The sequence below is a fragment of the Alternaria arbusti genome (genome assembly GCF_024043155.1).
Source record: "Alternaria arbusti strain BMP 1465 chromosome Unknown scaffold_12, whole genome shotgun sequence".
Classification (NCBI taxonomy): domain Eukaryota; kingdom Fungi; phylum Ascomycota; class Dothideomycetes; order Pleosporales; family Pleosporaceae; genus Alternaria; species Alternaria arbusti.
The window spans coordinates 238,215-260,977 of NW_026249952.1; the positions used below are offsets into that span (position 1 = coordinate 238,215).

General features: G+C 53.2%; 6 protein-coding genes across 6 annotated transcripts; 3 read left to right on the top strand and 3 right to left on the bottom strand.

The window, feature by feature from the left end:
• Positions 1–1,180: 1,180 nt before the first annotated feature.
• J4E86_008028 (uncharacterized protein) lies at positions 1,181–2,631 on the top strand (the record flags this gene model as incomplete). The annotated part of the gene is made up of 4 exons (XM_051448543.1): positions 1,181–1,331; positions 1,384–1,638; positions 1,690–2,160; positions 2,234–2,631. 4 exons carry the CDS (start codon positions 1,181–1,183, stop codon positions 2,629–2,631), a joined length of 1,275 nt encoding a protein of 424 aa, XP_051300139.1.
• Positions 2,632–4,197: 1,566 nt separating this feature from the next.
• Positions 4,198–5,062, top strand: J4E86_008029 (uncharacterized protein; the record flags this gene model as incomplete). Its single annotated transcript, XM_051448544.1, has 2 exons — positions 4,198–4,415; positions 4,465–5,062. The coding sequence occupies 2 exons, from the start codon at positions 4,198–4,200 to the stop codon at positions 5,060–5,062; spliced, it is 816 nt and encodes a 271-aa protein (XP_051300140.1).
• A 393-nt stretch (positions 5,063–5,455) lies between these two features.
• Positions 5,456–5,878, bottom strand: J4E86_008030 (uncharacterized protein; the record flags this gene model as incomplete). Its single annotated transcript, XM_051448545.1, has 2 exons — positions 5,456–5,463; positions 5,536–5,878. The coding sequence occupies 2 exons, from the start codon at positions 5,876–5,878 to the stop codon at positions 5,456–5,458; spliced, it is 351 nt and encodes a 116-aa protein (XP_051300141.1).
• Positions 5,879–9,610: 3,732 nt separating this feature from the next.
• J4E86_008031 (uncharacterized protein) lies at positions 9,611–14,410 on the bottom strand (the record flags this gene model as incomplete). Its single annotated transcript, XM_051448546.1, has 6 exons — positions 9,611–10,065; positions 10,117–10,924; positions 10,975–11,180; positions 11,231–12,643; positions 12,693–12,763; positions 12,819–14,410. 6 exons carry the CDS (start codon positions 14,408–14,410, stop codon positions 9,611–9,613), a joined length of 4,545 nt encoding a protein of 1,514 aa, XP_051300142.1.
• Positions 14,411–16,515: 2,105 nt separating this feature from the next.
• Positions 16,516–17,599, top strand: J4E86_008032 (uncharacterized protein; the record flags this gene model as incomplete). The annotated part of the gene is made up of 3 exons (XM_051448547.1): positions 16,516–16,576; positions 16,625–17,233; positions 17,286–17,599. 3 exons carry the CDS (start codon positions 16,516–16,518, stop codon positions 17,597–17,599), a joined length of 984 nt encoding a protein of 327 aa, XP_051300143.1.
• Positions 17,600–19,838: 2,239 nt separating this feature from the next.
• Positions 19,839–22,437, bottom strand: J4E86_008033 (uncharacterized protein; the record flags this gene model as incomplete). The annotated part of the gene is made up of 5 exons (XM_051448548.1): positions 19,839–20,768; positions 21,017–21,127; positions 21,196–21,506; positions 21,605–22,245; positions 22,304–22,437. The coding sequence occupies 5 exons, from the start codon at positions 22,435–22,437 to the stop codon at positions 19,839–19,841; spliced, it is 2,127 nt and encodes a 708-aa protein (XP_051300144.1).
• Positions 22,438–22,763: the final 326 nt, after the last annotated feature.

Consider the following 22,763-nt stretch of genomic DNA (forward strand, 5'->3'; position numbering starts at 1 on the left):
GGACTCCGACGGGTGCGGGAAGATCCCCCAGATGCCCGGCCATCGCTATCGGAGTTCTCTCCACCAGACGAGCGCGGACCTCGCAGTGAACGCTGAACGAACGAACGAAAGCAGGATCTACATGAACCTCCAACTCTGTAACATCGCGTAAGTAGGGTCAGTTCAAAATGAAGAGAAATGTCCGGCACTACGATTAGCACGCGGGACGGTCCACAGGTTCATCTATGGCGACGAGAAACACTGGCATGCGATTCGCGCGGCTACCAGCACCGCTAGGGGAGCATGTAGCGCATTTGTAAAAGTAGACAACGTATTAAGGGTGGATTTCGCGCTTCGTATGCGACGCCCAAGGCTAGAGGATCTGGTGCATCTCTGCACTGCAGTACGTCTCCTGGATGCGGGTGTGGCGTGGTGTTTATTGCTCCTTCCCAGATGAGAGGATGGCAGAAAGGCAGTTGACGTGCTGGGTACGGTACCAAGCCAATGGTGACTGGTCAGTCTTCACCTCGGCAAGAGTAGCGAGCTTGCGCAAACCTAAACCCCAGCTCATGCTGTCATCGACCACGCACTATCGGTCCTAACCTCGCGATCGTCCACTCGCAGGCCGAGCGCAAGGCTTACAATTCTTTGCCATCGTAAATCACCATTCAGAGGACAGCATTCCGGAAATGCTAACGGGCACGCAAGGCCGCGATGCATGGCACCTATGCACACGATCGGTCATGGCTTCTGGAAGCTTGGTACACCACCTGCAGACGCTTGCGTAGTCAGGCACTTGTATATTCTAGAGCTCTTCGGAGCTTGAAACGCCTACAATCGACTCGTCCTGGGGTCGCAGGCCAAAATCGCGGGAGGCGGGACTCAGACCATGAACCAGCCATAAACCTTGAACCACAGCTGCTACAGGCACCAACCTCTAGCTCAGAACAGCCCTTTGAATCCCTGGCTAAAGAAATCAACCGTAGTCACGCGCCCGTGTGTCGATTAGCAGCAATGCTTGGGCTGCAGGAATCGGCCTAGGATTTGGAGCGTTCCTGGCGCGTGGTACGTCTCCTATGTACTATAGCTTTATGTGCTATAGTTACCTCAAGCCAAGTACGTTCGCCGGCCTCATCGTGAAACCCAGACATATAATCGCGCCGTCCCGCTGGTCAGCCTTGCATCCCAGCAACCGCTCAGCATGCCTTTCAATCTCACCATTGCTATCCCGACGCTTGTGGGCAGTCTGCTGTCTTTCATTGCCACAGGGTGCGTTCTCATATCGTACGTTGTGTACGCTGATTCGCAACGGTCGTTCCGTCACGCACTTGTATTGAACCTTGCTTTGGCTGGTAAGAGCTCTTGACGACCAGATGAGATCTCTAGACTGACCACGCATACCAGAATTCATCAATTCGCTGAACAATTCGATATCTGGGATCTATGCAATTGCCAATGAAGGTTCCATCGCACCGGGTGCGGCATGTAATCTCAACGGCTGGGTAGGTCAGTGGTCTGTTCAGGCCGCTGACTTCTCTATCCTGGCCATCGCCATAATAACGCTTACTACGATTACCCGTAAAACGTACATGCCCAATGCCTCGCTCATGAGCAAGATGCTTATTTGCGGCTCCGTCTGGGTCATTCCTACCATCACAGGTAAGCTCATAGATGCACATCCATCAACGCAAGGCTGACCTGAATGAACAGCGAGTACAGCTGCAGGATTGAACGAGTTAAGCCCCGTCAGCGGAAACTGGTGCTGGATATCGGGCACGCGAACTGACCTGCGCTATGCCCTGGGCCATGGCTGGAGGTTCAGCATCATCTTCGGAACGATTGGAATCTACATCTACATCTGGATCTACATGCGTCGGCACTTTTCGCAACTGCACTCCATGAGCCAAGGAGGGTCATACAATCAAGCCAGCGCTGCCAAGCGCCGCGAATTCCGCCGAGACGACGCCCACGAGCTGAGGAGCGAATCGCAGACAGAGCTGCACGAGATCAACGTGGAGTACGCCTACGAGGTAAAACACTCCGATGGCATGAGCGACACCAACCTAGGAAAGGAAGACATCATCTTCACAGCCAGCGACCTAGAGACAAACAGCCGCAAAAGCGCCACCACACTGTCCCCTCCCATGTCACCCAAAAGCCCTTACTTCCAATCCGCATCAGGTATGTCCTTCCCCATTCAGATGCGCACGAGCATCTCGGCTATCTACAACGTGCCAATACTAATGGTTACCAGCCTTCCCCTCAGAAATGACTGCGCCCGCAGATAAGAAGCGCAGCATCGGCATGATCAGCAACCATCCCGCGCCAATGTCCGGGGCTTACGAGTCGGGCGCACCCCACGAATCGGGAAGTAATCAGCAGGGCGCCACCAGCACAAAGAAGGTCGAGCGAGAAATCAAGAGGATGTTGCTCCTCAACGCATACCCCATTCTGTACATCATCCTCTGGTTACCTGGTATTCTCAACCGCTTGGTGGAAGCTGCAGGCCATCCCAGCTATGCGTTGAGTATTCTGCAATGCTCAACGCAATATATTGGGTTCGCAAACGCCATCACCTATGGCTTCAACGAGCATCTAAAGACGACACTACGACGCGACTTCGTCAAGTGGTGGCGGGCGCGGCGGAGTTGAGAGGGGTTCTACACGTTTCTTCTTTATTGGTTGGTTACGACTTTACAAAGATTTAATATTCATGCTATATACCTCACTAGCACATGTGACGAGTGTTCCACGTTTCATATATACGCGCATGTGAATATGGACTGACCGAGGTATCTCACACAGGCAAAGCGCTCTTGATGCGCTGACTCTTCGTCGTCATTTTGAATCAGCTGCGGATTCATTTCACATCGTGATTATGTGTTTGCGCGACTGTCACCAGGGCTGGCCACATTTCGTGTTGCCTTGTACAAAGATTATCTCAAGGCAGAAGTATACATTGCAATAAGAACTGTCTAGTCGTCAGAATTCAACAGCATGTGTACGACTCGCACTTCAGCCTCCGTTTGCTAAGCTCAGCATTCGGCATTCGGATAGAGGGCCACATTGTTGCCCATCCTTCATGCGATAACAGTAATACCCGCTTTCTCGCACAGTTATATCCGCTCTCCAGGACGTTATCACTCTCTTCAGCTCTCGCATCTCCTCTTCTTGCTGCCCTGCAGTGACGTATCGTGCTCGGCAATTCCTCTGAATAAGCACCGTTTGCAACCCCTTCAGCATGGTGGCCCAGATCGAGCCATTGTACCTCGCCTTCCACAGCGTGTAAGAAGCCCTAATGCTTCCCATGAGTTCGAACCGGATTGTCTTGATAGCGTTGCGCTGAAAAGACGATAGTGATCTTGCGAAATCTGACAGGTTAAACGGATTCGCGGCGGAAAAGGTGTTGAGTGAGAACGGAAGCGTCGAGGTTTCATTGTAGATCTGACGGCAGACGAAATGAAGGCGAGGGGCGTTGCCAACTGCGTAACGGCGATTGTCAACACAAGAGCTTGAGATTTTGTAAATCTCGCCGCCTAGAACGTATCTAGCAAGGGATGTCAGTACCACTTTGTGGAAGCATGCGCCGGAACTTTCATACCCATATATCTGATTCCGTAGCTCAGCTGGAAGTCGCAGGAGAGGAGACTCGATAGAGTTGCGTTTGGATCTGATTTCGTTAGCTCTGCAGATTAAACCATGATAACACTAGCAAGTCGGAAGATCCAATATTGACGTAGGCTCCAGAGTGTTCAGTGTTTTCCTTGCATGAGGTGCAACGGCTACTCACATCTCGTTTAATTCGAACGTTGAAATCGCCCTGTCCGGCCAAACCTTTCTCGTCGGCTTCGGGACCTGAGTCATGTTGTCGACGACCCTTGGCTTTGGCCTCGCCATCTTTGTCGGAGCAAGTCGGTCGATCGATAGGAAATGAGAAGAAAGATAGAGGGGACAAGGTGACAAAGAGACATCCAGGGTCCATTGCGCTAGCCTCATGCAGACCCGCTCACTCACCGACTAGGCAGAGACAGTCTCTCACCTGGGTACAGTACTAGCGTATTGGTCGTCACCACGAGATAGAGAAGAACCCTCCAACACTATTTCTGCTTATTACTCTCAACTACATTGTAATAACACCCTAGCCCGCCTCCCACGGCAATGGCGCATATCTATCCAAGCTCTACAAAGCGTCACACCTCTCGTGTAAATACATCAACCATGGCGAGCATCTGCCCAATCAGACTTCGGCTATCCAAGCAAGGCGATGTCCGAAGATTCCGGAAGATATATGCGAAGCTCGTGGTGGTACCGAAGGTGGAGCGCATGTCTGAATTCGACCAAATCAAGATAGCAGAAGCCATCTACCGGGGCAAGCTACGTCTCTACGACAACGGTATGCTGGATGCTACACCACGTACACCGGATTTTATAGCCACGTAAGTTACATTGCATTGGGGAGTCTCGCTACTTACTGACGTCTTCAAGTACACACCGGAACAGCGTTAGCTCGCCTGTACTCCGTCTCCCGGCCGAAGTGCGCAATAAGATCTTTGCCTACGTCAACAATGGTCTACGCATCTTCATGCGAGCTGGATCTGTGGAAAGGGCTATGATTTCCATCAAGAACGGCACTCACGAAGGAGCATCTTCTGTGTATTCACCGTTTCTTTTCCAGCATACCTGCCGTCAAGTCTACAACGAGACAGCGTTGCTTCCCTTCTCAACCAATGAGTACTGGTACTATACCATCTCTTCGCTAAACGCTTGCAAACCCCTCTTTTTGGGTCCGCAGTGGGAGTGCATCCGCTATATTTCCTTCCCTATCACGATCCGAGCCAGGAAAGAGCTACCAGTCATTGGGAACTTCGATATTAGAAGACTGGAGGGCTTGAAAGCCTTCTCTCGTCTAGAAGAGGTCACTTTCTACTTGAACACGGAGCACCCAAATGCTGAGCGTCGGTTCGAAGACGTGAAGACGGTTTTGAAGCGCTATCTAAAGGAGGTGGTGTCTGCGGATGTGAAGATTGTGTATGAGCACCGATACCGGGAGGCAGACTTCGTCTCTTGGCCACTTTCATACTGAGAGAAAAGGACTGGCTGACGAAGATGACTTGCGGAGCATCTTGACTTTTTTTGGTTTTGACATGTGGCTGAGCAGGACATGAGAACATCCTGCCAACCTTCCTTGATTACACATAACGGCACATTTCTTTTGCACTCTGGAGACGAGATGACAGCTTCCATATAATTGGAAACAATGCACGTTAAAACTGCACACACATTGACTATATGAGCAGTGCAAGTTGTTGAATAGCGGGGTTTCATTTCAGCTGAATTGTTTCTGAGAAGAATTCCACCTACGTGACACAACAATCGTATACGTTTCTGGTTCCTCTGAATAATGTATTTACCAGTTCACCCCGAATTCAGTGGATGTGTATTGCAGCAAGGTATATCCTGTCGCTTCTTGGTCGTACTAAGCGCCTGTATCGCAAGACATACATTAGTAAAGCACTTTACGATGTAAAACGCATCAGAAAGGGAGATCTAACTTACATCCTGCCACCTTGTAGAGTTTTCCGTACCAGTTGTACGACCCACAATGGTTACCAAGGCCTGCGCCCTCGGGACGGCACTGGTTAAGAATGTTCTCAAACGCGTCCCAGCATCTCTGTTGGTCAAAGCCTCCAGGCCAAGAGAGGTAACCTCCACCCGGAACCTTGTATCCGCCATCGTTCTTGTATAGTCCGTCGCCGCAGACGTGTTGACGAGCAGCGTAGAGCGAGTTGCGAGATCCGGCTTGACCGGGGGTGCAGAGACCGTAGCAGCTGCATTCGGCGGCGGAGACGACAGCTCCCGAAAACATGACACCGGCGGCGACGATGGAGTTGAAGCGCATGTTTGTGATGGTTTGGAGATCGAAGAGAGTGAGTGAAGGTTCTTGGATAAGAGTTGTTTGTTGCGACAATGAGAAATTGGAGTGGACAGAAGGATACTTATACTGCGACCGCATTCACGACTGCTCACCCAGATACACCATCCCATACACCATGAACTTACCAGAATGAGAGATCGACTGCATGTCACGCCTAGAGGTCCCAAAAGGTATGCATTGCGAAACCTACCCGTCGTAATCTTGCTCGATTAGGCGAACGCACGAAACATCACTGCGCCGTTCCTCATAGCCCACATGCAGACATTTACAAACCTAGCCCGCCACAGAAGGTGTAGATCAAGATCAAAGTAATCATTCTCGTACAGCGAGATATTGAGTTCAGCCACACCAAGCTAAAGTGCGTTTGACCATCCTATTGGTGGGCAGCGATCCGGACTGCCTTCCGTAGCCGCTGCCATATGCGGCCCGCACCTTCTACTACGCAAAGCTTGGCCTGTTGCGGTGATGATTTCCAAGAGTTGTGCCATAGAACAGGTACGGGGTCATCCGATCGTACCCACCTACCTGGGTACGGCAACGTGCATCATTTCAGGTGCCAAAGAGGCAGGTGTAAGTTGAACGGAAGAGGCACCGAGCTACGTATTCGACATCACATGCAACTGACACAATGCAACCGCGTCGCAGAAGCCCGCATGTTCGCCAAAGATTGCTCAAACGGTCTTGACTATCGTATACTAGACTGTGGGCTCGGCTATCGGCGTCGTAGCAAGTAGACCGCAACATCACTGCTAGCTGACTAGACCGCATGGATACGAGGACCGGCCCCGGATGCAATAGAAGCCGCCCTGGCGCGTCCCACTTCGTAGCTGTCAAAGTCTAGCGATCTTGGCAATTGCGGGGATGGAGAAACTGTTGAACCCGTCGAAAATGACCCTGAAGGAGGGGATCTCTGCGGGGAGAGCACCGGGAATACGAAGGGTGTATTTGAACACTCCTCATCCATGAGGTAATAAGAAAGAAGATAAGAGATGGTTGGTTGCCTACATGTTGTGTTAGCATCATTATTCCTGGTGAATGTACTCCACGGCGGCGACTACATCCACTTGCCTTATCATGACTGGAAGATGATCGTCACTCCCTCGGCGCACAGTACTTTCTCAAGCCTCTCAACCAGCTTATCTTTCATCGAGTGGAACCCCTCATCAGTGTTGTCTCTCGAACTCCCTGTGTAACCCGCACAAAACCTAAACACAATCGTCCTCAAGCCTACCAAAGGCGCCAAAGCCTCCGCTTGCAGGATATCAGTATCGGTAATGTCTCTTCCGAGATGCATTGAAACGGTACGAATGGCGTTGAACTGTGCAGGCATCAACTTCCGCCACCAATCGTTTACGTCGCTGGGCATCGGCGGGTATGTAGGCCTGCACCAGAAGTTGTTGATGGCGAAGGGAATGAGGCGCGCTTCCGCGTATGTCGAACGACAGACGCAAAGGATAGCTAGAGGGTGTTTGATGTATTGGTCTGAGTCATGTGCCATAGCGAGCGGCCTTTCGGGTTGAGTGTTGAAGATGAGGTAGCTTCCGAGGACATATTCCCAGATGTAATCGCGCAACTCTCGAGGTATGGAGAGCAAATGTGAGACCCGCATGTTTATCTCGGTGCTGAATTGTTTAGCAGGTATACTGAGAGGGCTTTATTCTGCTGAAGACCATATCGGCTCTGCTTACATCGCCGCGTATCTGCCGAATGGCGTCACATCTACCATATCGTCCTGAAGGCGACGAACCGGTGGCAAATAGCCGCGTCTCTCATTCCGAATCATCATGTCGGCAACGCGAGTCTCTGTTTTGGGCTTGGATGTTTTCGTCCTTCCGCTTCATGTATCTGACGCGCGTTATGACTGGCACTGGTAGGGGCCTGTCAACTGTGGACGCGAAACTTTGAAGAGCGTCAATGTCGCTGAGTGCGCTGATGTATGGGAAGTTGGAATACAAAGATACAGATGGGGAATGAAAAGACTTTGGGTCAGTAGCAGTTTCGTGTATTTAGCGAACCCATACTCTGGTCCGATGTCTCCGTTCCACGGTCCTACAGTGGTCTAACGCTGATGGACTGCGCCCAACGTCTGAAGCTCACACCATACTGGCGTCAATATGTCATGTTGATGTAGAAGTATGGTCAAGATGTCAGCATCGATTCTGAGTTTGACATGGCCTTTGACTCCGAATAATCGCAACCATGCCGTTGATGTGTGTTTGCTTTTGCTCGTCCGGTATACATACGCTCTCTTTGGAAACGAGGATACAACAAGCGGTAAGCTAAGTTTCTCGGCGATGTACTGCAGGGTCTTAGTAAGTGGAATAGCTTACTACTTGTAGTAAAGCTCACATCGTGGATTGTCCCCGCGTAGTATCATCCGTGTGCGATTTGGATCTCCAGATCAGAGTTCCCCCAGATGCCTTCCAAATTCTCTTTGATTGCTTTACCGCGTCCTGGATCAAGAGGACACAGCCCATCGCAGATGCAGTACACACGGACATGCTTCAAGCCAGAGAGTAAACGTAGAGGGGATTTTGGGTACTCGTGACACCAGAGCTCGAGTCTTCGCAGAGCAGCTAGTTGTTCGGGTAGCCGACGCTTGAGCCATACATTAAAACAGCCCATGTCGTCTGGCGAGAAAGTGTTGCCGGAGTAGGGCAGCAAACATGTTTCAGCATGTACTTGTCTGCAAACTCGGAGGATGCTCTGTTCGGGGTAGTATCTCGCGTCCTCGGGATACGTGCCGTAGCCTACTATAACAGTCTGTACGTGTACTGCATAGGTCCATATCCTTTGTCGGATTTCGGGGGGCAGGCGCAACAACCCGGACTTATCCGCGTTCCGCTGAGCTCTTGTCGTTTCGTTAGCCAGGCTCAGATACAGCAGAGCCACACTTACATAGCAAGGTAGTAGCTACTCGGGGTAGCGCCGAGCATTCCGTTCTTTTGCTTCTGGGTATTCATGTGTTGCCTCGCTGCCTGCGACTTTGCGCCACGCTCGGGCTGGCGCCTTTTCGCGCTGCTTGGTGTTGACATGACGTTGTTTGGCGGGCGGAGTCGCCTCTGAGAGTAGAAGTAGCGCCCAAGAGCAGGAGCTCTGGCCTCGTAGTGCACACGGAAATAGTGAAGAGCGGGGTGAGGAGCTGGGAGAGAATGTGTAGAGCTCAGGCGATGAGTTGCAAAAGCTCGTGGGTGAGTGATAGCACGGGCACTCCCGATGAGGTGAGAGCAACAGCGTGCGCCAAGACAGCGCAGTCTATCGATATGGAAGGGGCGTGAAGCTGCACTCACTTGTGATCAATCTGCGCACTAGGAAGTGAGTCGTCAAGGTGATAGAACCATCACTCACACTCTCAAGGCCACGTCCCTCACTCACTATCCCAACATCTAGTCTTCATTATCCATTGCACATACTACCCTAGTGCATATGCCTATATACCATCCATTGACCAAAACGCCCAACCTCCCCTGGGGTATATTCCATATGCATATTTACCAATGGACCCAAAAACGGTAACAGTAAACAAAAACAACAGACACGCCGATGCCAAAGCACATGCTAGTAATACCGCTTTCATGCAAATTCCGACTCCCTAACGCCATCATGGTATGCATGCCCACCGCCCATAACTGTATCGTCGGAGAACGACCGCTCAGTCCCATGACCCAAACCGCTGAAGTCGTAACGCCATCTCTTTCATACGCCATATGGTTTCACGCTCGGCCCGACGGGCACAGCGAGCGTAGCTTCGTCTGGTATCTTCTTGTTTCCGAATTTGCTTGCCAGCTCTTCGATTTTGGGGATTAGCTCGCCGATCCTAAACGGCTTGCTAACGACGTCGTCCATGCCGGCTGCGAGCAAGGTTGCAATTTGTTCGCTGCGTGCATTCGCCGTGACGGCGATGATGGGGACGTGTCTCTTGAGCTTGCCTTGCTGTTCGAGGGAGCGAATTTGAGAGGTGCATTGTAGACCGTCCATGACTGGCATTTCTTTGTCCATGAGCACCACTGATATGTCTTCTAGTGGGGATTGCTGGGGCGACGCCCAAAAGGTGGACGCTTTGAGCGCTTCGAGTGCTTCGCCGCCGTGGTTCGCGACGGTCGTTTGGATACCGTGGTTATGGAGCTGCCGCTGGAGTACTTTTTGATTTACTGCATCGTGTTAGTAGGAGTATATCGGTAGGGGAAATGTCAATGATATACCAAGATTATCCTCTACGATCAACACTTTGAGTTCTCTCTTCTTTGGCTTCGGCTTTGACGCATCGCCATCTTTGGCAGGTATCGTCGCAAAGTCTTTTATCTTAGTCGCAATCTTGGACGGCGCAGGCAATTCCCTCTTGCCCTTGTCCTTCGCATTTGAAACTTTCCTGGACATGGATGGCGTTGGAAGAACTTCGAGAGCTTCTTGTGGCTCGCTGCTTCTCCGACACTTGACGTAAAAAGCAAAAGTACTGCCTTTGCCTGCTTCGGAAGAAACGCCAATCTCTCCACCCTGCAGTTCAGTCAATTCGCGTGAGATGAACAGACCAAGACCTGAGCCGCCGTATTGAACATGCGTTCGAGGGCTCGCTTGGGAAAAACGTTGGAAGAGGAGCTTCTTTTCTTCCGGCGTAAGACCTCGGCCTGTGTCTCGCACTGCAAACTCCAGATAGATCTCCTCACCATCGCCCCAGTCCGGACCGCAAGTTTGGTCGGTCCTCTTCGCTCGCATGGGGAAGTAGCTAACGGTGGGATGATCGCTGGCTGACGGTCGCTCTCTCGATGCTGATAATACGACTTTGATGGTCCGGGTCTCCTCGGTGGTAGTGAACTTGATCGCGTTGGTGGTGAGATTGATGAGAACTTGGAGCACCCGAGACGGGTCAATCTTCACCCAGTCGACACCTAATTTGGTGAACGAATCGGTAAGGACAAACTCCATCTGGATACCAGCCGTTTGAACTTCTCCTTCGAACATTTTCAGGGCGCGCTGTACGACTTGTAGTGGTTGAGCGTCGACTGGTGTTACCTGACGCACTTGTTAGCAAAGATTTCGCGAAAATCAAATCGTATTCGTACCATTAGCATTGCGCTGTCGAGCTTTGACAACGTCAAGACATCGTCGACAATGCGCTTCTGATGCTGCGCACACAAAGCAATCGTCTGCGCCGCATCTATAGAATCGGCCAAAACAGTCTCGTCAATGACATTGGAGCCGGACGCTCTGAAATCGCCCAGGATGGTGCTGATCTCGTCGGCACATTGCAGGATAGCAGAGAGGGGATCTGAATCGTAGTCAGTATAAGAAATAATTTCGTACACGGCAGTATCATACTTCTCATCTCGTGCGACGTAATGTCGATGAAGTTCTCCTGCTGTCGTTTGAGCTCAACAGCTTCCTCCATTTTCCTCTTTTGGAAACCCTCGGCCCACTTCTGTGGAGAGATGTTCGTGATGCTTCCGAAAACACTCTTCAGCTGCCCATCCTCATCTTTCTCGGGGTACGCCTGGAACAAGACCCACGTTTCGCTCTTGTTCCGGTTGCGGTCCTCCCAAGGTGCTTTGAATCGGAACTCTATGTTGATAGGAGTGGTGTTGTTTACTAGTTCCTTCCAGTGCGCAAGAATGAGGTCTTGATCCTCGTCTTTGACATAGTCAATCCATCTGTCGGTCATCTCCGGCTCTCTTGGCACTCGCGCAATCTCATACCACGTATCGTTGCAGTAGGTTATGCGCCCAACGTGGTCAGCAATGAAGAGACCTGCAGGAGACAATTCAGCCATCCGTGTAAATCTCGTCTCGCTTTCCCTGGCTTCTTGCGTACGTGCAGCGAGCTGTGTAGAGAGGTTGTAACGATCTTCCGCTGCGAGCCGGGCTGCCCTCTGCCCCCTTCGGATTTCTTCCTCGAACAAAACGACGGAAGCGAGAGAGGTCGCGAGTTGGCGACTCAATAGCTGGATGAAGAGGTTGTAATCGTCATCGTAAGGCCTTCGCGGATTTATGCCCATGACTAAGAAGCCAAGTATGTTTTCACCAGTCGTAGGATGGATCGGGCAGATGACCACGTCGCGGCAGGGATCTCCAAAGCCTCGCCATTCGAGTCCGTCCATCATGGAATGTGGCAGGTCGGCTGATCCGATGCTAACAACCACAGGCTTGTCGGTCTTCATTACTTCGCGGAAAACCGGCCCGAATCCTTCTTGCCCTTCTTTCAAATCAATGTGGTCAGGGGCAGCTTGATGGCCGGCTGGCACACCAAGCGAGCCCTCGAGAAAACACTGTTTCGAGCCAAGCAAGCTGCTAGATTGCAAGGAAGACGAGTCACTATCATTCTCATCGTTTACGCTGTAGAGCATTACTACCGGGGTATCGAACTCGTTCTCGGTGAGTGCTATTAGCACTTGATCCCAGAAACCCTTTACTTCCCGAGCGGTGGCAGTCCGTTCGCCGACTTCGCGGAGAGTGAGCATTCGCCTCTCCGCAATCTTCCGTCGTGTCTTCTCGAAAGCTGGGTTGTAAAGACCCATGACCGTGCCGTCTTCGCCGACCATTGGGATGATGGACCACGAGAAGTACGTTTCCTCAAGGAAGCCGCTGCGTTTCATAAACAAGCAGTCGTCGTCCTTCATAGTCGCTTGGCCTGTGAGACGGGCGTTTGCGAATACTCCCTTGACCTCATCCCAGATTTCTGCCCAAGCTACTTTGTAACTCTGGCCCATGAGCGCAGGATGCTTCTGCCCTGCAAGCCCTAATCGAGATGTTAATTGATGTCTGAATGTCAGTACGCGGGTACTTACCAATATAGGCCTCATTGTAGATAGCCACAAGCTCTTCTCCCCAGTACATAGCTGCAGGATGGGGACTCGCCCTGATCGCCATTAGAATCGGAGTTCAAGTATTCGGCGCCATAGTAGTCAACTCACATGATGAGATTACACATTGCGCGAAGGTCGTTGGACCAGTATTCGATGGGACCCAAGGGTGTAGATGCCCAATCGATTGAGCGGGCAAATAGGATGTGTCGAGGCAGAGAGGGCGATATACCTAGTCTGGTCCAGTCGAAGAAACCCATGTCGTGGTGCTCATTTCGGTGGGTGTTAGTTTCTCTATGAAACGGGTCAACGTCGCCTGCAGTATGAGCTCGCAATACGCACTCGTTCCCAAAGGAAGAGGAATCTTCCGCTGCGGATAGGTCGATCTGAGATAGCCTAGGAATCATGCTATTGCCTCTGTCGGCGAACTTCTTGTAGTTTGGTTCGGGCTGGGGCGCGGAGATGGGAGGCGTCGGTTCACCCTGGGGGATCGTAGGAATGGTGCTCCCGAAATAATCTTGCAGTTCGCCTTGATGCGTTGAGGATACGGAGGCATCCCCGTTGGCTCCAGACTCAAGGCCTGCGGACGAGGTTGAAGGTATAGCGAAATCGTTGGGGCCGTCTACAGCGGGCAAAACTATGGCAGGGGCGGACACGGTACCAGAAACGACGCGCAACCGTTTCCGCAAGGTGTAACAGGTCCATACAATGCCACCGTGTTCTACCGGGGAAGGATTCGCCCCGGAACCATCTCCCTGGACTGCAGTGCTCAACAACCATCCTCGAAATTGTTGTGTTGCGTGCGCCGTGTCATGGTCGGAGGGAGCGCCCGCAGGCTTGCCAGCTACCAGCTCCCAGGTGGAGGAGTCTAGTCGGAGGGCACTGTTGGAGAAGAGTATCTGCAAGCTAGACGATTCGGGAATGTAGTTTGCGAAGTCGCCCGTGTCGACGATGAAGGTTGGCCGCTCATCCTGCTCGAGCAGCTCGACTATGCCGATGGAACCCAGTACGCGCAGTGGATCAAGCTTGTCGCGCGAATCTGGCGATGCTGCGGGGGGCAGGCTTGAGCGCTCAGACGTGCGCCCGCTGGCAGCGCCCGAGGGGCCTGGGGGGCTGAGGCCGCTGAAAGTGCCCCGTGCGAGTGTGACGGTCTTGATGCCACTGTCCTCGCGTGTCTTGCTCAGCATCCTGTAGGCCTCGGAGGTGGAGAAGCGTGCGGGCAGCTGCGGGCGGATATTGCGCGACGAGAAGAACAGCGGCGAGGGTGGCTGGCCGTCGAGACGGAACTGGGCGCTCTTGGAGAAGCCGAAGTGGTCGAGCGAGTGTCGCGAGCGTGGGTGCGCTTTTCGGCGCTTGTGCAGGGGCTCGCTGGCGGGTGCTCGTAGGTGTGGCGATGTAGGCGCGAGGGCGTCGTCGGTGGAGGGAGGAGCAGGGCGCTTTATGCCAATGACCTGGCGAGCGCCGTGCGCAGAAGCCGGCGGCGGAGTGCAATGGCGACGGTCAAGCGGCGACTTGGGCGTCCATGGAGGCTGCAGTATGGCCAAATTGGATGTTTCGTCGAGGGCGCTGGGCGGGTCCGGGGTCGTGGGTGACGTAATTGGAGGCTCGTGATACAGGGCAAACTTCAGCCTGCGCTGCTCGGGCGTGGAGTCGTGAGGCGTCGCTGTGTCAATACCTGTGAAGATGGACCGCGGCTCCCTCATAGAAATGCTGGGATGCGAGGCGACAGGCAGGGCGAAGGCCGTTGATGGCGGCCGCACGTCACGCTGCAACGTCAAAGGTCGGTGTGGTGGAGCGTCGTCTCGAGATCTAGCATGCAGTCTCACCGCGTAGGGGCCGAGTCGATGACACCAGGGAACGACGGACGTTCAAGGGCGGCTTCTGCGATGGCGAGGCTAGGCGGGTCGGTGTGCAGCTGCGCGGCGACGGTAGCGATGACGGTGGGATGCGGTGGGTGTCGTGTCCTCAGGGCATCATCGTGATGGAGACAGTCGCTCTGCACATTTGTTTTCAGCCGTCGCTCTGGTGCAGCCAGCGTACAGGACCTCGGGAGCGTCCAGAGCTGTAGATCTCGCTTGCGCTCGTGCTTGGCCCTCCCTGCAACACCCTGGCCAGCCCATCGCCATCGAGATCGCTCTCGCCATTCTTTCGTACTTAGCTTCACATTCGACACGCCCTGGACAGCTATGACGCCGTGCATGGCATTCTGACATGTCCGTCTGTGCCATCTGCAGCAGCTGGAATGCCGTGTCCCGTCAGTGCACCGCTGCTTTCGCGACTGTGCTGGTCCCCACGTCATGCATCTGACGGGTCTAGACTCGAGCCTCAGACCCGCACCCATTCAACACATGACCCTCTGCATCGTCGCAACCTTGAACCTAAACTTCGAGAAGCCCAGGATTTTGGAATCGTCGACTTGGTTTCTTCTAGCTTATAATTCTCTTCCAGGCATACACTAATAGATGCTTCTTTCCGCCATGTGCTGATCTGTATTGGTCGCCCCTTTCTTACGATGGTACCTCCCTCCATCCCGTTCACATTACGCGAATACCGCCAAGCCTTCCCTACTCTTTACCACCTGCTACCCATCTCATCGTTAACCACGAGAGACGAGATAATCGCACAGGACGACTTCTCGGCTGCTTCTCGGCACCCCCCAACCATGGGTGAGCTTGTTGTGCCATTCCCACGTGCGCGCACCGTTCCGCGTCCGGGCCCGGGCCGACCTGATGTTTTCGAGTCATAGTCACGTGATCGTCCGTCATTCTCTCCAGGCACCGTGGCCGCACCCATACTACCCATCACTGTACCTGCCATATCAGCTGCGCAAACGGTATCATCAAGGTTTGAAGCAACTGCGCATGCAGTCCATCTTTTTCGTCATCGGACTCGTCTCGTACTCATTCAAAGCATTCCGTTGGCATCGAGAAGCCTCGCCGTTATCGCCTGCCACCACCCGCGTTTGCGACGACAATTTGAAAACGTGGGCGGCGGTGCAACATGGTTGAGGTCATCGCATCCCCCAGTGACATCATACAGCATGCGACACTTCGTGTTTGCAGATATCGTGGCACGATGGGGGCACAAGTCGTCTCGGCTGCAGCTGCCTCGAAATTTAGCCACCGTGGCAGGGCATTAATGGCGCATGCGTCGCCAATCCCAGCCACACCACGCTGTGCCATCCACGCCCATCAATAACAATCCCTTGCTTCCGTGTTGGAGCAGAAACTTCATACTCTATCGACATTGAGTACTGCGATCAGAACAGAAAAGAAAGACCTGGAACACCGAGATCAATCAAAACTGTCCTCGACTGGTCGTCGCACGAGGTCAATGAGCACATCTCCACGACCCGATACTGAACGCGCAGCGAAGCGGCCCTCATATATCCACGCCAAGCTTCACTAATAGAACTCTTGCAAACCATGGAGCTCCGGCTAGCCGCCAGACGTATCAGGCCGGTTCATCACCCCACTTTTCCTGCCCGCCTGTCAGTAGAGTGGTCAGCTTCGACATGCCCCTCCACTCGAAGCCGTGCTGCTTCCCCTCATGCCATCTCCATCTGGCCAAGCATGTACAGCATAAGTGATTTGCTCAAAGACAACTGGGGCAGTGCGCTCCGGGGCTGCTGTGAGATGCCCCGCTGGCAACGGACTGTGCACAGATCCATTTGCTTTAAAGTCCTGTCGCGCCCCGCGCATACTATCAGCTCCATACTTACTTCTCTCTGTGCTTTCTGCTATCCCACATACTGTTTTCTTAGAAATACTTACAAGACAAATACACGATTGCCAGGTAACAAACCACGATGGATTTCCTCAAGAAGAAGATGAAGGAGCTCATGGATGACGACGACAAGAAGCCAGCCGGTGAGTAACTCTACAATGAACAAAGAGACCAAGTTCTTATTTGGATAGACTCCCATGCTGCTCCCGGTGGTGCTGGCCCTGGTGATCGCGCGCTTTCTGATAGCTACTATGGAGGTGGACAAGGCGGCCCTCCCCAAGACCAAGGCTACCCACCCCAGGGACAAGGTTACCCGCATCAGGGTCCTCCTCAGGGTCAAGGATATCCACCCCAAGGATATCCGCCTCAAGGTCAAGCTTACCCACCCCAGGGCTATCCACAACAGCAGCCTTATGGCGGCGCCCCCACACCCACAGGTCCACCAGCGCCGTATGGTGCGCCCCCACCGATGCCACCGGGCTGGACTCAGCAATGGGATCAGAACAGCCAGCGATGGTTCTACATTGAGCAAGCAACTGGTCGCACGCAATGGGACCCTCCCTCGCATATGCCCCCTGGTCCCTATGCGCCACCCGCAGCAGGCGCACCCTACATGCCGCCAGCCGGTCATGATGAGCGCGGCCTGTTCGGCAACACCCACGGCCACCAGGGACACGACTACACGCAGTCTGGAGCTGCCACGAACGAGGCTGAGAAGAAGAAGGGCCATTCTGGTGCCATGCTCGCCGCCGCTGGTGTCGGAGGTATCGCAGCCGGTGCCTTCATTGGCCATCAACTTGGTATGTTGCTTTTGTGTATATAACATGCGGCAGCGCGACTAACACATACTAGCCGACGACAGCAGCGACGACGAGAAGCAGCAGTCATATGCGCCTCCAGCGGCGGCTCCCGCAGCTGCTGCAGGTGGCTACGGTGCTGACCCTGGTTACGGGGCTGATCCCGCCTATGGCGCTCCTCCCCCAGCAGACCCTAATGACTATGATAACCATCCGGCCTTTGAGGAGCCCCCTCCCGTTCCCACCCATGACGCCGACGGTGACTCCATCTCAAGTAGTGACCGTGAGTCCATGGAGGAGAAGCGCGAGGAGCTCATCGAGGCGCAGGAGGAGTATCAGGAGGAACTCGAAGAGAACTACGACGACTAAATGTAGGACTTTCGGTCGATCGATCGGTGCGTGGAGAAAAGAGGGATCACGAGTGTAACGACAGGTATTTTCTAAGACTTATGAGCCACGAGTATTGTTAGCATAGTGCAAAGAAGGAAGGATCAGCCAACTTGTGATTCTCTCACTCGGATTCAAAGGAAAACGGTTTCAGATTTGTACAAACTAAGGCAATACCACTTAACTCCATCGTCACTGCAGTGACGAACCAAGGCCATTATCCCGTACCTCTCCACCGTTGTGCCCCCATCGAAAACCCATGGATATCCGCGCCCTTGAACCGAGAGCATGTAGTGAGCGTGTATTCATCCCTTTCCCTCTAATCCATCGTCGTCACCGTGTCGCATGTTGTAGTGAGCGTGGCTAACAGCAGTCGCAGCAGTCCAGGCAATCGAGGCAGCATTCGCATGTCTCACCGCAGAGCCAGCAGCAGCACAGGGTCGCAAGACTAGTCATCGCATTAGCTCCGTCTCTCTTCTTCAATTTTGCAACACCCAGCCAGTGTTGCGAAAAGGAAGAAAAGACTTACCAAGCAGTCAGGCATCCCCTTTCCTTCTTTGGTTCCTCTTGTGGCGGCGGTGGTCCTTGTTGGTAGTACATCTAATTCACGAACAGCGTCAGCCACACCCCAAATCACCGCAAACTTGCAATTGCACGTTATGATAATAGATTAGACTTACCGGTTGCTGAGGCGGTGGCCCATAGCCCGGCTGCGGAGGGCCATAGTAGCCAGGTTGTTGGGGAGCAGGGTAGCTCATATTTAATAATTTGGTGTTGTAGACCTGACGTTGGAATAGAGATGCGGGCTCGTGGCTGGTGAAGCGTCTAGCTCGTGGGTGTGGCAAGTGAAGAGAGGCTGGTGTTGAGGGTGTACTGTGGCAGAGGAGTGTGGCAGACGATATGTGTGGCACAGCAGAGTGGGACTTTAGGGGGACCAACCCGTGTCTTTTAAGATTGCACGTCTTGACGCGCCTGGCTATTGCTTTCGGCAAACGGCAACACCGGATCTGCGAGGTAAAGGGTGCGAGAGGCTATGCACGACCCAACGTGCTCATCGTAATTCACCGCGTCCATGCCGGTATACGTTCCGTACTTTTGGACGGCTGCGGGTGAGCTTTGCTCGGCGCCACATGTGTGGCAGCCAGGGCGCGTAGCTGTGGCATTTGCTCGGGCTTGCTGAGGCATGAGTGGGACCAGGCAAGCCACTGCTGTTACGATAGACGCACGACCCTTGTCATACGCGTATGCAAAGTCTTGGTATGTAAGGCGCATGACTTGATAACGTTTCGTTCTGCGTGCGAACGATACGATTAACACTGCTTTGCTACGTGGTGCGGTGTTGCAAGCATATCTGTTCATAAATGCGAGACATAGTGAACAAACATCGTATGCATATATTTTCGATACTTCCTACCACTGATCCGGGAAAAGCGCGAGCTGAAATGACCTTTTCGTGAATGGCACATGTGAGGTGCTGTTGGGTTGCATATGCGAGCTTGCCGTCTGTTCCGAACGCTAGTGACCAATGCAGCTTAGCTGTGGCGCCACTTTTCAACAGGCAATATTAGACGGGCCAGTCAAGTGGCTCAGTCGTTCGTCCCTTTGGCATGACAGCAGCGACGAAGCTTGTGCTCTGACGATATCATGCCTACCACACTCCTGCCACGAATCTACTTGTGAAGCCTGACACAAAGACGAACGCACCGCCAAGGGGTCCGAAAGCTACTGTGGTATTGATGCCGAAGACCTTGGGCGGCGCGGATGCGTCCGGCGCCAAGTCAGCATGTACGCCGTCGGCGACCAAGTGGAGAGTCTGCGGTCCGAAAAGCGATGTTTGTTACTCTGGTTGGGAGCCGGCTTGGCGGTAAAAGGACTTTGAGGGCAGTCGACTAACCAGCATGGTGACTTCTTGTGGCGCAGGTGAGGCGCAATCTCGATACAAGCATACAAGCAATGGGATCCCAGGATTGTCAGTACCAAACAAACGGGTCGATTTGTATGACAGCTCATCGTTTCGTACTGTTAGACGACGCGTGGCTTGGTAGACAAAGCAGCAGAACAGTTCGTAGAAGTCGTAGCGTGGAAGTCGAAAGGGGCGCACATAGATGATCTGCCGCTCGTTTGCACAGTAGATACGTTGCGCTATCGACTCTTTCGCGAAAGTAGCGACGACTGCCGTGATTGACAACCCTTGGGGTTACGGTACGTCGTCACCGGATTCCTATGCGTCCGCTGGCCGAGGCACAAAGCCCCGTTCGGCTCTTCGCTTCTGCACCCACTCACCGAAGGGTTTCCAGATGGCCTCTTTCTCGGCCGGCTTCAGACTTGCCGCCAGACCGCTCGTACTCGTAGTAACAAAGACCCTGGACCCATTCCATATATTGCCATCGGTATCCTGCTCTTCCTGGCCATCCTCGCTTTTGCCCATGTTGTGTTCCTCATCCTGCCACCCATACTTGAAATCTTTCTTGCCCATGTTCTTGCCATAGCGATACCGCCAGATGGCTTCCCAGATACCCTTGCCTACTATGCACACAGCCTCTGGCTTGTATTTGAGGAACTTGGCATCCAGTTGTGCCGTACCGGCCGCAGTCTCCTCTTTCGAGAGCTCGGCAGCATCTTTGGAGGGTCTCTCGACAATGTTGGTATTACCCATGCAATAAAGAGCAGGGAGACTCCGATCTTCCTCAGGTTTCAGTCGACGGTCGGTAAGTCCTGAGGAGTGGAGCAGCTTCCAGAATAGATTCGAGGGATGGGCATAAGCATGCCCTGCAGCGGCCGTCTGAACACCTGGATTCGTGCCAACGAAGACACAGATCAGATTAGGCTCTAGTATGTCGACCAGCGGCGATAGATGCGCGTATTTGGATGGGTCAGCATATTTGCTGGGTTTCCTCTTCTTCTTCGGTCGTGGGGAAGGTTCTGGTGCGATCTTTGCGACCGCCGTCACAGTAGTCCTACTGCGCTTTCTAGGTTCTATCGGCGATCCGGATGGTGACCCGGTGGGTTGCTCCGTCCGCGTTTCGGTGTATTGGAACTTCTTCAGTCGGTCTTGGAAGGATGCAGATGGTGTCGCCAGCTGATCATCGGGTTCTCTGACATCGTCATCACTCAGAACTGGTGGAACTGCTTCAGCTTGCTCGCTGTACCGCTGATTCGAGCGTGTGCGGGCCATGCGCGTTGCGTTGTGTCTCAAATTTGAGAAGGAATGCAATCATAGCAAGTCGCGTCCCTTCGAGATCCAGACGCGTTGACGTCATCGGACCCACTTTCGCGTAGAGCCAATCGCTACCTGTGCACTCGAACAGCACCCACCGCGACGCAGCCTTCACGAGACCGTTCTTTATGTACGCATGCATTCATTTCGGAAATATTTACTAATGTACAATTGAGGCATACCCGCTCGTCCTTCTCTTGATACCTTTCATGGCCCTTGGCTGTACCTGGGTCCACCTCTTTGACAACCGTGAGTGTAGAGAAAGCCATACAGTATACATCTTCGTATGTACGCTAGATGAAGATGATGATGCTGTTGCGTCTTGGCGGCATCGTCTCATCAAGCACATTTCAACTAAAACCCCCGGTCCAAAGCTGGTCGCAACAATGTTCTCTCTGCCTTCTCCCATTCGGCGAAGTTTGTCCAACACGATGAGCACGGTCGGGCTGGATGAGTTCCCATAGTTATGGTACACGTCGAGGGAGGCTCGGATGTGGTCGTCGTTGAGTTGCAGAGCTTGCTTGGCCCCCTGTAGGATGGTCGCACCGCCAGGATGAATGGCCCAATCGAAGTTCGAAGCAGGACTGCGATTCACCGATGCAGCGACGTGAGTAGTATTGAGGGTGGCACGCAGTCGATCGAACAAGGGTAAGATGGCGTCGATGGCTGTGCCTGGAACGTGTTTGCTGATAGTAGCTATCATGCCTGCTGATATGTTAACATCAACTCCAAGCAACAAAAACGCAACACTGGACGTTACAGAAACATACCATGCTTCTCGATATCGTACGAGATGTAGCTCGAAGTACCCGGCACAACTACACTGTCCCAATCTTTCAGCTCGAACACTGGCTTTTGCTTGTCTGCCAGCGCAAGACCGTTGCATACTGCTAGCGCCGCTGCGCCATCGGAGAATAGCGCTGGGGCTACGTGTAGCTTGTCGTCTTCACAGGCCGCTTGGACCTCTGCCTGAATAGAGAGACTGCATATCTCACACGCCATCACCAGGACGCGGGCGCGCCGTCCTCTTTGTGATGCGGCAGCGGCGATGCTAGCAGCTGCACGAAGCGCTGATAGACCGCCTGCGCATCCCACGCCATGAAGTAGCACTCGTTGCACGTTTGGACCAAGCCCAAGCTCCTGGCATACAAAGAGATCATAGCCGGGGTTGCTCTGATCAGTGCAAGTCACTGCTACCGTGTGCGTAATGTCGCTGGGCTCAAGGCAAGCTTCTCGCATAGCCTCTTTGCAGGCCAAGGTGGTGAGCTGCACACCTTCTGTCCGGAACATTCGGGAGATGGAGTCGGCATCCGGCGGTGCAGTGTTCTCTTTGGTCCATCCTGTGTAGTCGAGGATAGTTGGGCGGGAGACGATCTTGGTTTTCTTGTTGAACTGGATGAGCTTCTGGATACTGGCGAGGCCATTAGCATTAGACGAATAATTCCTACGGAAGACACTGGATGACTGACGCTGGTGAAGTTACTTCATCGGGGCACAAGCGCTGCAAGAAGTCCTCAAACTGCTCCTGTCTTACCGAATGGGGCGGGTACTCATGGCCCAGGCCAATGATGTATATAGCATCGTTCTTGCTACTGCGTGACATACCGTTCACTGAAGACATCTTCCCCTTGGATCAAAACCAACTGCGACAAGGAGGGCGTAAGCTTATCACTCTCTACTCCCTTACACCCGTCCCGTCACCCCATAGCAGATGCGCTCATCGCACCTACACCCATTCGCGATGTGTAGTCCAGACTCCGCCACTCTTGACTCACCCGTAGCCCGGAGTGCTCAACACATCCATACGAAGACTTGGTCTACCATGGCCTAGCTGAACAACCTTGTGATTTGCGGGCTGAAAAGGTCCTCACCGGCCAGTGAGCACTACTTTTGCCTTTAGCGATGTGAAAATAGCCTACCGCTAGCGAG